At 27.2% G+C, this 16,049-nt stretch overlaps 5 protein-coding genes across 10 annotated transcripts; 2 read left to right on the forward strand and 3 right to left on the reverse strand.

Annotated features, from left to right (window-relative positions):
* Nucleotides 1–433: 433 nt before the first annotated feature.
* Nucleotides 434–4,841, reverse strand: LOC122523005. Its single transcript, XM_043644512.1, has 5 exons — nt 4,562–4,841; nt 4,257–4,400; nt 1,263–4,174; nt 1,095–1,168; nt 434–992 (listed from the first exon to the last, which is right to left on the reverse strand). Exons 2-5 carry the CDS (start codon nt 4,351–4,353, stop codon nt 875–877), a joined length of 3,201 nt encoding a protein of 1,066 aa, XP_043500447.1. The 5' UTR covers nt 4,354–4,400; nt 4,562–4,841; the 3' UTR covers nt 434–874.
* A 154-nt stretch (nt 4,842–4,995) lies between these two features.
* LOC122523079 (60S ribosomal protein L27) lies at nt 4,996–6,291 on the forward strand. Of its 2 annotated transcripts, none has more exons than XM_043644635.1 (4): nt 4,996–5,092; nt 5,531–5,762; nt 5,908–6,047; nt 6,212–6,291. In XM_043644635.1, exons 2-4 carry the CDS (start codon nt 5,544–5,546, stop codon nt 6,258–6,260), a joined length of 408 nt encoding a protein of 135 aa, XP_043500570.1. In that variant the 5' UTR covers nt 4,996–5,092; nt 5,531–5,543; the 3' UTR covers nt 6,261–6,291. The 2 variants fall into 2 exon arrangements, with proteins under 2 accessions (XP_043500570.1, XP_043500576.1); XM_043644641.1 differs by having other exon boundaries at nt 4,999–5,097.
* A 106-nt stretch (nt 6,292–6,397) lies between these two features.
* LOC122523063 (dynactin subunit 2) lies at nt 6,398–9,044 on the reverse strand. Its single transcript, XM_043644609.1, has 9 exons — nt 8,790–9,044; nt 8,540–8,611; nt 8,325–8,458; nt 8,122–8,233; nt 7,882–8,039; nt 7,317–7,563; nt 7,053–7,229; nt 6,858–6,960; nt 6,398–6,731 (listed from the first exon to the last, which is right to left on the reverse strand). The coding sequence occupies exons 1-9, from the start codon at nt 8,823–8,825 to the stop codon at nt 6,553–6,555; spliced, it is 1,218 nt and encodes a 405-aa protein (XP_043500544.1). The 5' UTR covers nt 8,826–9,044; the 3' UTR covers nt 6,398–6,552.
* Nucleotides 9,045–9,390: 346 nt separating this feature from the next.
* Nucleotides 9,391–10,789, reverse strand: LOC122523074 (39S ribosomal protein L13, mitochondrial). The gene is made up of 4 exons (XM_043644621.1): nt 10,574–10,789; nt 10,347–10,470; nt 10,102–10,256; nt 9,391–9,661 (listed from the first exon to the last, which is right to left on the reverse strand). Exons 1-4 carry the CDS (start codon nt 10,595–10,597, stop codon nt 9,428–9,430), a joined length of 537 nt encoding a protein of 178 aa, XP_043500556.1. The 5' UTR covers nt 10,598–10,789; the 3' UTR covers nt 9,391–9,427.
* Nucleotides 10,790–11,166: 377 nt separating this feature from the next.
* Nucleotides 11,167–14,232, forward strand: LOC122523018 (dihydrolipoyllysine-residue acetyltransferase component of pyruvate dehydrogenase complex, mitochondrial). 5 transcript variants are annotated; one of them, XM_043644537.1, is made up of 8 exons: nt 11,168–11,313; nt 11,372–11,524; nt 11,920–12,074; nt 12,152–12,537; nt 12,642–13,006; nt 13,098–13,397; nt 13,485–13,613; nt 13,811–14,232. In XM_043644537.1, coding segments are annotated over exons 2-8 (1,458 nt in total). In that variant the 5' UTR covers nt 11,168–11,313; nt 11,372–11,402; the 3' UTR covers nt 13,812–14,232. The 5 variants fall into 5 exon arrangements, with proteins under 5 accessions (XP_043500489.1, XP_043500472.1, XP_043500481.1 ...); XM_043644554.1 differs by lacking the exon at nt 13,811–14,232 and having other exon boundaries at nt 11,167–11,313; nt 13,485–13,614; XM_043644546.1 differs by lacking the exon at nt 11,168–11,313 and having other exon boundaries at nt 11,320–11,524.
* Nucleotides 14,233–16,049: the final 1,817 nt, after the last annotated feature.

A 16,049-nucleotide genomic window follows, 5' to 3' on the forward strand; every position in this document is an offset into this window, starting at 1 on the left:
TACATTTTTATAATAATAATAGTAGTAATGGAAGAATGAATTAAAAATGGAATATTAAAATAAAACACACTTCATGAAAATTTTCGAAATGACAAAAAATTATTATTATGAATCGAAATAAAAAAGAATGCCATTTTTCTTAATTTCAAATTTTATTCCCTTAGACTCTCGACAATGACGATAAAAGCAGACTTATTTGAATGCAAGTCCAGTTGCATGATTCATCCCGTTTTAAAAATGTTGTATCTAGTAACAAGCTTTCACTGACTACTTAGTCATTGTTCAGTAGAAAAAAACAAAATAAAATAATAAAATAATATATATATGTGTGTGTATACATAGAAATTTATGTAGTTATAGATAATATTTACATAACTCTGTTCTATTTATCATTTAAGTAAAAAATTCATGTAAAAAAATGAAAATAACAAAATTAAATGCTAGAATGTTCCAATTTCGTAATCTTTTCTACAAGTCTGTCATATAAAAATTCGATTGATAATTTAACTGTGATAAAATATTTAACTGTGATAAATAATTTAACTGTGGAAGTCCTGTGTGAGTGTTTACAATTATTAATCAATACAATTATTTTATCTGTACGTGACAAAAAAGTGATACAGAGATGCATCATTTCAAAATGCTTAAATATTAAATTATTTCTAATGGGTATACATATTTTTTCCCTTTTTCCTAAAAAAAATCTCTGTACTCTTGTAACACAATACAAGTATTAGTACTCGTAATACTGTAAATATTACTTAATATCCATCTGTGCTATTGTTGGTCGTGTTCAAAATATAAACATTCTTATTCTTTTTTTTTACACCTTTTGTGCAAAAAAGTGTATATTTAGAACAGATAGCAATATTAACTAATCCTCTGTATTAAGTGGATACCGCGAACCCAAACCCTCATTTGTAAAAATATCAAACTCCTCTCGACTCATCAAAGCAGAACGCACGTCATCCAGCGACAAAGTTTGTGGACATCTATATATAAAATTAATTTATTATGATTAGATATCACTGATTTTCTTGTAGTTAGTTATTATAATAAGTTAGATAGCAGTAATAATTATAAAATATTCTTACTCTTTGCCATTACTCTTTTCCCAAGCTTTCATTAAAGACGCTCTGACAAGATCCTCCACGAAACATTCCATGGCCTAAAGATATATAATGAATATTTATTTTATATTATATATTTAAAATTGAAATTAGAACTTTATTATATATTATATTTATAGCAATTAATCTTACTCGTATCATAACACGACTCGCGCTGCAATGGAGCACATTAGGAACAATTTCCTCTGGTTTTAATGTAATTCCAATACTTCTAGTTGTTTCACAAACAAAATTATGCAACGGTAATAATTCTTCTTCTAAAGTGAGGGATATAGTATTAGATTTTGCTACTTCGTTACTACATCCAAATTTAATTTTATTTTGTTGCGTTGTTTTATTATTTTCAGGATTCTGACAAGTTAGAATGTCAACGTCTTCTTCTTGAGAATCATCATTATCTGTTGTTAAATTCTTTGATGCATCATAAGACGTTTGAAGCCACTTTTGAAATGCTATTGGTTCCGTACATGTTGATGTTGTTGGAGGAATCTCTGTACATGGTAATCTTTTTGCTCCACTTGTTGTTATTATTGCGTCTATGCCAAAACAAGAACGCGTTGGTGTGTATCCATACAACCTTGCCCAAAGTATTATCTCTTTCACTGACCATAATTTATCTTCCGCAGTAAGCTTTTTACGTAAAAATGATCTTACTGTTTTTGCTCGCCACCATTCATAAGCTGCACGTTTACCTACGTTATGATGAAAATATTCTTTCTCCGTGGTACAAGCATAAGGATGTAATCGTTTGTAATCTGGATCAGATGCATGTGGAGTAACAATAGGTATCCTACGTATGATAAATCGTAATAAACCTTCTACATCTGTAATTTTTGCAGTTTCTATTGTTTTAAGATCTTTTTTGTATAGATCTTCTTTACTGTGAAGTCTCCATTTATCTTTACCCAAAATGATTCTCGATTTTCCTATTTTACCATTATGATTAATTGGTTTTGTAAATGTTTGATCTTTTTGTAACGATGATGTTTCTAAATGTGAAGAGTCTTTGTTATACAAATTTGTCATATTGTAAGAAGCGTTATCTGCTATTTTCAATGCTGGTACATTGGAATTTAAATTTAACAAGAGACTGTTCGATGGTTTAATCTCCAAAACTGCATATTTATTATCATTTTTATTATTCGTAGTTGTTTTTCCCGTTTGTTTAACTTGTTTTTTTAACAGACTAGTACCTCTAGGAATAAGTATACTCGTCTTTGAATTACCATAACTTAAGCAATTGTTTGTATTAATTTTATTATAATTTTTAGCACATTTGGCAGTATCTACTTTAGAAGTGCATGTATTATTTGCCTCTGTTGAAGTACGTTTATTATTTTGTAAAATTAACATATGCTTTCCTGCAGTTGGCTCAAATGAAGGAGGTATTGAAATTTGTAATGGACGCAAATTAGATTTAAAGTTCATCTGACATAAAGTATTTTTATTCGTCTCATTTTTACTATTTATAAAATGTTCTTTTCGCATAACTTCTTCAATGGTATTTCTAATCGATAATGACGATGATCCAACTTTTGTACATTTATCACTAATATTAGAATTATTTTCAACTAATTTTTCTGTATTTGCATTAAATGTGCAATGCCGATTATTAGAAAATTGCTTTATCAAATTTGTATTATTGTCAGTTAGTTCTACGGTCGAATTAATGGATTTCTTAATCGGGCTATTATCGGGTGAATGTTTTATAGTTATATTATTTTCTACAAATAAGTTAGTTTCATTAGAAATAGAATTATTTAAATAATCATGATCGTGAGTAACATAAAATCTCATATTTTCTAATTCTTTTGTGTTACTATTACATTTAGATGTAAGTGTATTATCATTTGTCATAAATGACATTGCTTGTGGAACCTCATCGATAGGCTCTGATTTAATGACATCTAATTGTCTTTGTGATTTTATATCATATAACTTATCTATATTAGGAACTTCTAAATTATTTGTTTCAGATTTCACAGTAATTGTATCAGAATCAATCGAAGTACTTGACTTTTGTGGTGTTTCAATGATCATAGAATCAAATTTGTGCTCTTCATTGACAGTAGAAGAATTTCTTTCTTCTTTAGAACTATCACAAATTTCTCTATCAGCTTGTATAAAAATGTTTGGATCCATCGTATAAATCCATACATCAACTACAGTTTCAGAACCTAACGTTTGAAGGCCAGTAAATGTACGATCTAATTTGAGATTATGAATAATATCCATTGGTTTGTTAATTGGATTTTTAAAATGTAATTGTACCCGTAGCGGAAATTCACCCCAACCTCTTCTTGAGAGATTAAATGGAACAGACGATACTTCAACAACGTCATTCGGTTTGTAACTTGGATGTAAAAAAAATCTAACTTTACTTACAAAATCTTCAATATTAGGAAACTCTTTACTACCTTGTACATATATCGTCCATTTATGACTGGCAGGATCTTCTCTCCAATCTTGTGGAATCCATTTGGAAATATTGCCAATCACTATGCGTTTTCTAACTTTATGTCTAACACCTCTAGAAGGACTTGCCGGTTCTGGTAATCCACTTTTTGGTGGTATATAACGGGGAATCTTTTTTTGTAACGGAGTATTATCTTGAATGCTTTGACTCTTAAACTGCATACTTGTATTACATTCCTTAGAGGATTCTGTTGTATTTTCAGTCTTTATAACATTATGCTCAGTTGTTGCGGCTCTTTTAGGAGAAGGATGCGAATATCCATTTAAAAATCTGGGATCTGTGGATGTAGATGGAACAGCAAAATCATTATGCGGCCGTTTAGGACTTTTTCCAATCAATTGTTTAATCGCTGGATGGATACGGATTTGTTGTGTTTCTCGAGTCTGAGAAGCTTGACATTGTTTACGATTATAAAAATCAGTAATGATAACGTATCGTAATAAATGTAATGTCTTCAATGCTTTGTGTAATTTTTCTTGAATTTGTAAGACTTCATTTTGCTTGGTATCTATTTCTTGTGAAAATTCTTTCTCAATAATCTCAGTTATTTTTCTTGCTGTTGTACGAGCTAATCGAAAAACAAAATTCCAATATAAATTTTAGTACATTCATTGATAGTATGAGAATTTTTGTTTAAATTTAACTTTTACCATTTTCTTCGCAAACTTCTTCTGGATTTTTATTTGTTGATATTGGAATAGTATAATCAGGATCTTGATCATCAAGTGAATTCTCCACGGTACTCATTTAGGGTATTAAAAATGAGGGAATTAAAAATCCACTCCAAAATTAAACTATTTAAAAAGAAATATAAATACTAAAAATACTATAAAATAAATTATATATAAATACAAAATACTACAAACGAATACTAAAAATTTAATTAATATTTAAATATATTCAAATTTTAATTTATTACTATTAATTATACATTCATTATTATTTATTATTTTACCTGTACACTCTCACAAATTTCGAAATGCAAGTGTATGTTAGTAATACAGTTATGATACAACTTATAACCAAAAGATAAAATATTATTTTTATATGTTTTTAAAATCATTAATATCATAATTTAAGTATATACTTTAGTGTTTTCTTAGTTGCTCGCTTTCTTTTAAATGCAATTATTAAAAAATAATTGTAAATAACACAGCTGTAAAAAAAATCAAATTTAGGTTATATTATAACCACTTCTACAATAGTACAATTGTACACATCGATACACATGACAGTCGAATAAAAAATTCTCAGCAGAATATATTATATTAATAACATAAATGTCACTTCACTTCTCAAGGTATGTATTCTTCGTTCCTATTGGACGATCGTCTGTGCAATGTGAAGAGCAAGCACCAATGAGAACATAGCTAGATTAAAAAGAAGTAAACCGAACGTTTAGAAATTTGAGTCACGCATCTATATCTTTCTTTCTCCTCGACTTCAACGGAGGCGGTTTCTATTTTCCACTTTTAGGATTGGAAAAGTAAGGTTTGTTAGAAATTATTCTTATATATAATCCAAAAACATCATTTATTTCTAAATTAATACGACAACATTGATGATTTTATTTTTAATAATGAAACATTTTCCTTCAATTTGATATATTTATTGGTTATTATTTCAGTCTCTGTAAGGTATCGGCAGGTTTCATTGTAAAAGCATTGCTCTTACGTATATCACTTAAATTTTTCTTTAAATCGTTATATTAAAAAAAATGAAGGTTTTTATTTTTATGAATTTAACAATGTTTAACATTATTGTTAATATATAAGTTAATATTGTTTAATATTAAAATATCTTGTCTTATGTGTTTAGAAATAATAATATTAATTAAAATATAACCTCAAAATTAAATGTGAAACATTTTTGTAATGTATCTTATAAGTAATGAATTATATTAATAAGAATATTTTTGTTGCAGACCATCATTTAGTATGGTGAAGATTATGAAAAGTGGTAAAGTCGTGCTGGTCCTTAGTGGCCGGTACGCAGGAAGAAAAGCTATTGTTATGCGTACCTTTGATGATGGTACTACGGATAAACAATATGGTCATGCTATGGTTGCTGGTATTGATAGATACCCACGAAAAGTACATAAACGAATGGGTAAAGGAAAATTACATAAGCGTTCCAAGATAAAGCCTTTTGTTAAAGTAAGTTGAATATAAGATGTTCAATGTTTTATTTATTGTTCTATATTTCTTAATTATATTATTATTATTATTATTATTATTATTATTATTATTATTATTATTATTATTATTATTGTTATTAATATTGTTATTGTTATTGTTATAGGTTTTAAATTACAATCATTTAATGCCAACAAGGTATACGGTACCTGAACTACAATTAGAAAAAGTAGCTCCAAAAGATCTTAAAGACCCGATGAAACGAAAAAAAGCACGATTCCAAATTCGTGTTAAATTTGAAGAAAGGTACCTAAATTTATATTTATTAATTTTATTATAAGACATTTAATAAAAATTATGTAATTATTTTAATATTAAAATATTGTTCATAATGTTGAACTTCATATGATAAAAAAAACACCCTAATAACATTTTAATACAGCTAATAACTCATGAATTTTTGTTTACAGGTACAAGTCTGGCAAAAATAAGTGGTTCTTCCAAAAATTAAGATTTTAATCTTTTCAAATAAATAATTACACTGAAAACATATGATGTGTTTACTTTTTATCAACTTTAATATTCCTCATTAAAATATTAATCGAAATACTAGAAAGAAAATTATTTTTCATAGTTAACATAACTTGAACGATTAATTTAAGGAATATAATTTATTTTACATTAATACATAATATTGACAATTTTTACTATCTTATTGAGTTTTAATAAATAAATATAAAAATGTTATTATATATATATATTTATATATTTATATAATTTCAATAAAATGATTAATTAGCTGCTATATCGATTACTTATCAAGTTTTGCAACACGTTCGGAAAGTGACGTAATATTATTTTTAATAACTTCTAAATTAGATGCAAAGCTTTCTTGTACACCAGCGAGTAAACATTTATTGCTATCCATAAATTGAGTATTTTGTTTCTGCAGCTCTTCGAATTGTTTCATTGCCTTACTGTAGTTTGCAGCTATTAACAAGGAATATAATCATAACAATAACGATACATAGTAACATATATTACCTTCCATTTGATACTAATTGAATAAATATTATGTATTTATATTCCATTCTATATAAAAAAATTAGAACTCACCTTCTTCGTGTATAGTGCTCAAAGATGTCATTCGATTAATAGTTAGAGGTAAGATATCTGACATACTTTCCGTCTTTTTTACTATTTTATACATTTCTTCGATCTATTATATATAACAAAAAAATAAGTAATTATTTTAATTCCATCTATTTTCTTATTATAATTAAGTAATAATTTATAAAAAGAAAGAAAAACCTTCTGTTTTAATTCTGAATCAGGAATTAGAGCAAATTTCTTTTGAGCGATGGTATCAATCCTGTAAATTAAAGCAGATAATCTACTTTCAATAGCATCCAACTGAGTCGTATCTAAAAGTGCAGCTTTTGCGCTTAGTTGTTGTACTGCATCCATGATACCTTGACATTTCAAATTCTACAAAATAAAAGATGTTTGTTCAAAAATTATGATTTTTACGATTAATCAAAAAATGCAGAGTTATGTTATATTAAAATCTATTACCCGAGAGAAAACGGAAAAATTTTCGTTAGATGTACCAATGATATTTTCAAGACAACATAATCTTTGTTCCAATTGCACAATTCTCGCAATCTCTTGCATTTTAGCTTTTTCTGGTAGATACATCATTTTGTATTCCAAGACACCGGAAGGAGGTGTTTCTTTGGTTTCACTTATTTCTGATTTTACTTCCGTTTCTGATTTAGAAATGCCAGTATTTCTAAATACTTCTATCTGTGATATCAGTTGCCTAAAAAATAATCAATTATATGAAAAGTGCACCATAATCTCTTATTAACGCATTCGAGACTGGCAATGTAGTCCTTTTTTCAAAGTTTTCAAATTCTTATACTATTAATAAATTTAAATTGTTAATTTTTGTTTCTTCAATTTCGTTTGATCGTTAAATATTATTTTAATTATATTTTTTTATTAAAATTTGTAAATTGCATATATAATATTATTTCTTCATTTTGTGATACGTTTCATTTTTCAATTTATTCTATGTAGTATTCAGCTGAACGTTTTACTGGTCCCAAATGTATTAAGAATATAAAGTAAAATATACTTCAATCTAGCTCCTTGAGGATCTGAAAATAACTCCATAAGTCCGGAACCAAGAGATTCCTCTAATTTTAGATCATTTATTTCTTTTCCTAATTGTTCCACTTGAGAAATTATATCTATAGCAGATTTAACTTCCTCGTTTTCTTCTTTCGCATTTTCCTAAACAATCAAATAAATACACTCTCATGTTATGAAACTATTGAATACAAAAAACAAAAAAATATTCGTAGCATTGTGCTACCTTCAGTGCATTTATTTCTTCATATAATTCTCTCACTTCGCATTGCAAGCGTTGATATTTCTGAATTGGAGTTTCTTTTTCGTCTTCACCCAAAAGCTCGTAATCTCTAAACCTAAATTCAATCAAAATAGAAAATTTAATATTTAATTATATAATGCATTCATACGATACTCTAAATACAAAAATATTTCATTAATACCAACTTGTAACCGGTTCTTGATTTGCGTGAAATAGAATCTGAAAAGTCAACTTTGGTGTCTCCAACTGTTTTGGTTTTAAATTTACTAAAAGCTTCTCTAGCATTTATATGCAACTTTTCTATTGAATCTGATTCATCCTGGATACATAAAATAAATTTATTTTAATGGTAGAAAAATATATTAAAATCATAAATTTATAGAGAATAAAATTATTTTACCTCAGAGTAAATTTCAAATTGTTCTGACTCTGGTAAGTCGGTTGTTTCATAAACATCAACTTGATCGTATGCCTGCAATATTATATAAATTATAAATAATGTATGTATCTTACAACGCCACATATGTTAGATTAATACAAGAAAATGAAAGTACACTAATAAAAAACATTAAATATAATTAAACTATATATGTTAGTGACGTTTACAGAAATACTCTTTGAAAAAGTATTAAATTTATAGAGATACATACAATTCCAGGTAAATCAGAATATTTAGCATCCGCCATTATGATAATTTATATGAAGTTTGTTAAGTAGAAATAATTCTTTACTTTTAAAAATGATATATATATATATAACTTATTGTTAAATTGCACTTATAATAGTAAAATGACAGCAATCTGACAATTGCAAGAAATTGGATTGACAAAGATAGAATACTTGTAGGTTTTGCTACTGATCACTTATTCAGTGTTGTGGGATTGGATATCTTACGTATACTGCCCTCTATTGTCATTTGCACCGTGGCTCTATCTAGTTTAGAAATGTGTACTTATTGGAAATTTCGAATTAAATTTTATTTCATGTAAAATTTTTTCGTACTATATAGGATGTTCCAAAAATCGTTTTACAGAAAAATAAGAACCTTAAAATCAATGGTTTATTAATAGAATTTAAATATTTCGTTTTTCAGTTCAAGTTATGATTTTATAATTACAGAGTTTAATTTTTAATTTTTTAGTTTAGTAAGGCGATTTTTGGAAGATCCTATACAATTATACTATCAATTAAATATAAAAGAACATATATACTGATTTTTACTATTTATATCTAAATATTCATACAATAATATTTCATTGTAATAATTATTTTATTTACAATTAATAAATCACTTTAGCACGAAATTTTTGGGATAAGATAACAATTTGGGGAATTGTTCAATTTCTTCTTTGGGAATATGATCTAATCTAATTGGAACTGGTCTTAATTGTTTGATTTGATTAGAAACATTTTGAAGTATTTTTTCTGGAACATTTTCATCTGGGAAAATATGCAATCTTTGCATTGTGTATCGTCTTTGTAAATTTCCTGTCATTGCACGATACACCGCCTTGGACACTATCTACATAAGAATAATATTAAATAAAAATTAATAAGATTATTAATATATGAGCAAATCAATTAACTCCATAAAACACAAAGTAGATAAAATTAGTAAATTAATAATAAACTATGTTATCATTTATTATTAAAAGGTCACAAAAATTATTTTCATCTAATGATATTAAATCTTTAACTATACGGAATGCTCAAAAGCAAAACGTGACAATAGTGCTTCCTTTGTTATGGATAAATATTTCACATTAGGTGTCAATTGAAATCAAAAGGTTAAAGGTAATTATTAAGGAAATTTAATTTAAATATAAGAATTTACTTATTAAGATCAAATGCTTCGATAATAAAATTTTCAAAAATTGTAAAAATGGAGTTCATCGGTTTTACTTGTGAATGGCAAATATCTGAACACGATTACTTATTTGGCTATATCTGTTAATTAATTACCAAAGTTGGATTTATATTATGAAGTTCCCATGCGAGAGTCCAAGAAGCACCACCAATGTACGTATTATGATGAAAATAAACACGTTTTCTCCATTCGTCTCCTCTTAGAGCTATATCTTTACTATTTATTACAACCACATGATCACCACAATAATCTGTATGAAAGACCATCATTTAGTAAATGAGAAAATTTAGAAATATAAATATCAATATATACGTTAAAAATATTATGATATTTAACTTACTCAATGGATGATATATTGGCTTGTGCAAACCCATTAGATAATGCTTAATTATTTCAGCGCTTTTATAAGGATCTTGCCATTTTGCGTCATATATGTGCCAAATAGTTGAAAAAGTGCTCCATTGCTAAAAAGAAAATGTTATGACTTTAATTAATAACAATAAGAATGAAGGACATAGAAGTGTTATATTATTGATTTAAAAGTAATCAATTTTACATAAAACAAACCTGTGCTCTTCGTAAAATTGACATAGCAATTGAAATAACTTTTGATACTAGTGTATATAATAATTTAAAGATTCAATTTCACTTTAAATTGAATAGCATGTACATAGTTCTTTAAAAATCTTTTAATATTTTTAAATTGTTTGTGATCTAACCCATAAAGATATAAGTTCAAGTAAAACGTGAAATTGGAGTAATATCAAAATGAATAGAAATGTGATTATCGATAGTCGGTAAGTATCGATATACTATCGTCTTATTATTAAGTCCAATAATTCTACTTAATAGATTGTTTATTTGATTATATTTCTTTCATTCTTAAACCTATTTTATATATTCATTAAATCATCAATATTTTTGATTTAAAATGAATAACTATGTTTACATGTTCAAATAAGGAGTATAATAAAAGGAAAATTAGTCATTGAACTTCAAATAGAAGTTCGTAAGGAAAACTTTTAAATTTTTCTTATTTAATATTTCTCATTAAAATAATATTTGTTACATTTCATAAACGAACATATTAAAAAAAAAAAATTGTTGAATGAAAGACGGCGCTGTAAAAGCTTTATAAAATAAAGTATCGCAGTCATCGACACTACCCGTATTGAATGTGAACAAATTTCATGGTTGAAACCACGTGACCTTGCGAACGACCTCTAATTCGGCATCAGCGTATCCGTCACTTTGTCCTGTTTTATCGCATCACCTAGTTTCTGAATCGTCTTGTGAACGATTTTTGGGTAAATATAATATTAGACAAATATTTTTTAAGAAACTTTCATTATTTTCATTCGGTAGTGCGAATAAACATTGTTTAACCGATCGAGATATGATACGTACCACAGCAAGACTACGTAATGATTTGGCACGCACGATATTTCGAAGTGGTGTGCGTACTAACACCGTTAGGAGCGTGATCATTAGATGTCTTCACAGAAAATATTTACAAAGGTAATACGTCTTAATGATTTTATTTTTAATTATCATTTTCATTCTAATCGTTCGTTCGATTTTCCTTTCATCATTATAAATTTATCGATTTTACGAATGTATCATTTCTGCTATTTAATTGTCAATCATTCAAATTCACAAAGACCTACATGATTTTTATTTATAATACTGTATTATACATTTTTATTCTAAATTAATACATTTGCATTGCTTTTATCGAACTTGTATAATCTCATACGAACTAGTATTTACTTATGGATATTTTATTAATTTTATTTATCACTAGTTAGCAGACATATTGATACATTAGTTGAAATATTCCATATTACATTATATCGTCACATGATTCTTAACATTTTTTAGAGTATATCACTGCTTTCTTGCTTGGTATTCAGGATTCAGGTCCACGATAATTTACGTTTTACGGTGATACCATGGCAACAGCAATCACGGTTTTACGCAGATTTTCCTGATCACGTTAAAGTACAATTACCTGCACTATCTCCTACTATGGAAACAGGCACTATTGTTAGTTGGCAAAAAAAAGAAGGTAAGCATATGTTAAATTACTTCTTTCATTTTTTTATGTTGTAATAATGTTATATATAATTCTACTGTTAACAACAGGTGATAAATTAAACGAGGGTGACTTATTAGCAGAAATTGAAACTGATAAAGCAACAATGGGATTTGAGACACCGGAAGAAGGTTATTTAGCTAAAATACTTGTACCTGCAGGAACTAAAAATGTTCCCATAGGCAAACTTGTATGCATCATTGTTCAAAGTGAAAACAGCGTTGCTGCTTTTAAGGACTTTAAGGATGATACGGTAGCACCAACTGTTGCACCACCAGCACAAGCTGCACCTGCTGCACCTACTCCATCTACGCCTGTAACTGCAGCTGCACCTCCACCTCCACATACAACCCCTTCAAAAATTACACCTGGAGAAAGGATATATGCCAGTCCATTAGCTAAAAGAATTGCTGCTGAAAAAGGACTTAGTTTAGAGGTAATTTTAAATTGTTAACTAATTAGTTATGTTAAAGTATCTTTAGTATTTTCTCTCAGATGTTAAGATGGAGTAGAAAAAAAGAAACCATTTTTTGTTTACAGGGCTTGAAAGGAACAGGCCTATACAATTCTATAACATCTAAAGATCTTGAAGGCGTCTCAGCTGTTGCAAGACCAGCAATATCTGCACAACCAATTGGTACAACTGGTGCTGATGTCCCTGTATCAAATATACGGGCAGTTATAGCGAAACGTTTACTTGAAAGTAAACAAAGTATTCCTCATTATTATCTTTCGATAGATATACAAATGGACGAAGCTTTAGCAATGCGAGAACAATTCAATAAGATGTTAGAAAAAGAAAAAGTTAAAATAAGCGTTAATGATGTTATTATCAAAGGAATGGCAATGGCTTGTAAAAAAGTACCCGAGGGTAACAGTGCTTGGATGGGTGATGTTATAAGACAGTAAGATTTCTGATTTTATTATTTCTCTTTCTTTTTCTTTTTAAGATTAAGATCAATGTTTTAATAATGTTCTTTTTATTTTGTTCCACAGGTATACTAATGTAGATGTAAGTGTAGCGGTAAGCACAGAGTCTGGTTTGATTACTCCTATAGTGTTTAGTGCAGATACAAAAGGTGTTGTCCAAATTAGCAAAGATGTTAAAACGTTAGCTGCTAAAGCAAGGGAAGGAAAGTTGCAGCCACAAGAATTTCAAGGGGGCACAATAACCGTTTCGAATTTGGGAATGTTTGGCATTAAAAGCTTTTCTGCCATTATAAACCCTCCTCAGTCTATTATTCTTGCAATAGGTGCAACAGAAAAAAGACTAATACCCGCGAAAAATGATAAAGGGTATGTTCTCATTTTTCTATTAATATTTTTTATTGATTTCAACTCTAAATATAAAATTAATTCAAATTTTATTTCATAATTCTCTAGATTTACCACTGCCCAATTTATGACTGTAACTGCTAGTTGTGATCACCGCACGGTGGATGGTGCAGTAGGTGCACAATGGCTTTCAGCCTTTAAAAGCTTCATGGAAAATCCAACGACCATGCTTTTATAGTAAGTCTTGTCATTGACATTTTATATATTAAATAATTAAACAATACACAAGCATCTTCATTTGAAGCATGGAAGATGATACGTGTCCAATGTATTTATTTATATTATATATTGAGTTTTTTTATATATGTATTTTCGGTAGATGAATACTTTTAATGATATAAAGGCAATTCTTAAAAAATAGAATCTTTTTACAGAAATCAATACATTATTACATGAGGCAACAATTATATCATGAAAACCTAATCATTGATGTAGTGATGTATGGTTTTTGTTTGATTAATCTGTCATCAACGTTGCTACAGTAAAAGATTAAGGACTATTCTCCGAAACTCTTTTTAAAATGAAAACAACAGTCCGAAATATTTTCTTTTAAATGTAGAACACATACTGCCAATTTAGTTTAATGTTTAAAAATGAATAAATGATCTTAAAATTGATGAAATGAGCTCTTGGTAAATAACTATTAAACATCTAAATCAGTGTGCCAATAATATCTTCATATCAATCTTCGATGGCCACTTGTAAATATATGTATTTATGTAAAATGCTTTGTTTATATAGCTCAAAAAATAAGTTATCAGAAAATTAATGAATAAAAAAAATAAACTTTATAAAATACATGTATATAATCTATTTAATAAATTATACCTTCTAGTAAGTAAGAGATAATAATTATACATTATTTACATTAATATTTAATTGTATCTGATTATTTTATTTCAAATATATATATATATGTTACCGGGGTAAATGTATGAAAAGCCGGCATTCTATAAAATGTCTAGGCATTGTATAGAATACCTAGGCATTCTATAGAATGACAAATGCTTTTAGGCAAAGTATAAAAAAGGTCCTGATAAGGTTATTATATAAATGAAGTCCATTCTTCAAAAATACGAATGTTATTCTAAAAGAATAATAAGAGACGTGATATTAGAAACGAATCGGAGATATACATATTTCATACTTTGCCGGTTTCTCATTTGGCATTCTATAAAATGTCAGATTTCAAACTTTGCCGGTAATATATATATTAAAGAGAGAGAAAGAGAAAGAGTAGTAATAAAAAAAAGTCTTGATTTTAAGGACTTGTAATACTTATTAGAAGTAAAATATATCTAATTAATGTGGGTGTTAAAATCGACCCTTTCGATGTAAATTTACTTTTATTATTTAAAAACGTTTGATATAAGTGAATATTTTGGCAATATATTGAATGTACATAGTAGAATTTGTCAAGAAAAAGACTAGTTTAATGAATATTTGAAAGTGTCAATCTATGATCTGTAAATGTAAAAATTGTATTCAAGTGGAAGAAAGACATATCGAAAATTTATGATTTCTATATATTATGTTTGTAAAAAAGTAAAATAATCTTCGTTGATATTAGTAATAGTTTTTGCTTATTTTCATAATAAATTTATCCTGACAACCTTGAACTTTATACTAATTACATCTTTATTTCTAAATTAATTCCTTTGTGTAGATTCAATATATTATCAAAAAATTTGCTTACAATATCAAGTATAGTCATCAATAATAAAAGTTTATTTACATCGAAAAGGTTAATTTTGAGATCAATGTTAATTAGACATTTTTTACTCCTCTTGACAAGTATTATAAGCATTTAAAATATTGAAACTTTTTTTTATCACCCTGTATATATATTAGAACTATCAGAAAGTTTTGTATATTTTTGAATTAAAAGAAAATATAATACATTTCTTTTATATACCAATTTAATTTTCCGAATATGATTCGAAATGATTTGTTGTGTTGAGTTAAGCTTTATAGTATTTTTCCACATATGTTTCACATCAACAAACACGACATTAAAAAACGATATAAATTTTATTGCTAAAGGATATTTTATTTTATGAGAAGTATAATTTAACATAAACGATAAGGAAATAAGTCTCATTAAAGTATGACCAAATCGTCTTAAAAGCATTATAAAATACAAAGAAAGACCAGTTAAGTATTACTTACAAAAATAATAATTGTATTTTTTTATATCTCGTGCTGGTATGAATATTCTTGTAAGACCTATTTTCTTATCATTTATGTCAAATTATACTTCTTTAAGAATGAAATATTTTTCTACAATAAAATTCATATAAATTTCAAAGTTTAATAATTCTAAAATAAGTTTTTGTTTATAGAAATTTTGAAAGTTTGCATTACAAGTACATATAAATTATTAAATATTTATAGTGGGGACAAATACGAATGAGTGATCACTTTTATAACTCATTGTATATATATACATATGTCACAAAGTTATAATAAAATCGATCACACATCTGTACAAATTAATAAAAAATCATTTAAACAATTTTATTTTATTTATTGAAGAGTATTTTATTGATATTCTATTAAGAAATAAACAAAAAAATGTTGAATAATTTTATTTTAATTACAAACAATTGATCC

Source organism: Polistes fuscatus, unplaced genomic scaffold (genome assembly GCF_010416935.1).
Source record: "Polistes fuscatus isolate 324 unplaced genomic scaffold, CU_Pfus_HIC Scaffold1, whole genome shotgun sequence".
Taxonomy (NCBI): domain Eukaryota; kingdom Metazoa; phylum Arthropoda; class Insecta; order Hymenoptera; family Vespidae; genus Polistes; species Polistes fuscatus.

Bases quoted from the DNA above. Each gene is read 5' to 3' on its own strand.
- LOC122523005 (XM_043644512.1), bottom strand. From the start codon at position 4,353: ATGAGTACCGTGGAGAATTCACTTGATGATCAAGATCCTGATTATACT. The intron at 1,169-1,262 runs GTAAGATTAATT...ATATATCTTTAG, and splicing joins CGAGTCGTGTTATGATACGA to GCCATGGAATGTTTCGTGGA. The intron at 993-1,094 runs GTAAGAATATTT...TTTTATATATAG, and splicing joins GAAAAGAGTAATGGCAAAGA to ATGTCCACAAACTTTGTCGC.
- LOC122523079 (XM_043644635.1), top strand. From the start codon at position 5,544: ATGGTGAAGATTATGAAAAGTGGTAAAGTCGTGCTGGTCCTTAGTGGC. The intron at 5,763-5,907 runs GTAAGTTGAATA...TTATTGTTATAG, and splicing joins AGATAAAGCCTTTTGTTAAA to GTTTTAAATTACAATCATTT. The intron at 6,048-6,211 runs GTACCTAAATTT...TTTTGTTTACAG, and splicing joins CGTGTTAAATTTGAAGAAAG to GTACAAGTCTGGCAAAAATA.
- LOC122523063 (XM_043644609.1), bottom strand. From the start codon at position 8,825: ATGGCGGATGCTAAATATTCTGATTTACCTGGAATT. The intron at 7,564-7,881 runs GTATATTTTACT...ATTATTTTTTAG, and splicing joins CCTCAAGGAGCTAGATTGAA to GCAACTGATATCACAGATAG. The intron at 6,732-6,857 runs GTGAGTTCTAAT...CCTTGTTAATAG, and splicing joins GAGCACTATACACGAAGAAG to CTGCAAACTACAGTAAGGCA.
- LOC122523074 (XM_043644621.1), bottom strand. From the start codon at position 10,597: ATGTCAATTTTACGAAGAGCACAG. The intron at 10,471-10,573 runs GTTTGTTTTATG...TTTTCTTTTTAG, and splicing joins CAATTTTACGAAGAGCACAG to CAATGGAGCACTTTTTCAAC. The intron at 9,662-10,101 runs GTAATTAATTAA...ATTCTTATGTAG, and splicing joins ATAATATAAATCCAACTTTG to ATAGTGTCCAAGGCGGTGTA.
- LOC122523018 (XM_043644554.1), top strand. From the start codon at position 11,403: ATGATACGTACCACAGCAAGACTACGTAATGATTTGGCACGCACGATA. The intron at 11,525-11,919 runs GTAATACGTCTT...CTTGGTATTCAG, and splicing joins CACAGAAAATATTTACAAAG to GATTCAGGTCCACGATAATT. The intron at 13,398-13,484 runs GTATGTTCTCAT...ATAATTCTCTAG, and splicing joins CCCGCGAAAAATGATAAAGG to ATTTACCACTGCCCAATTTA.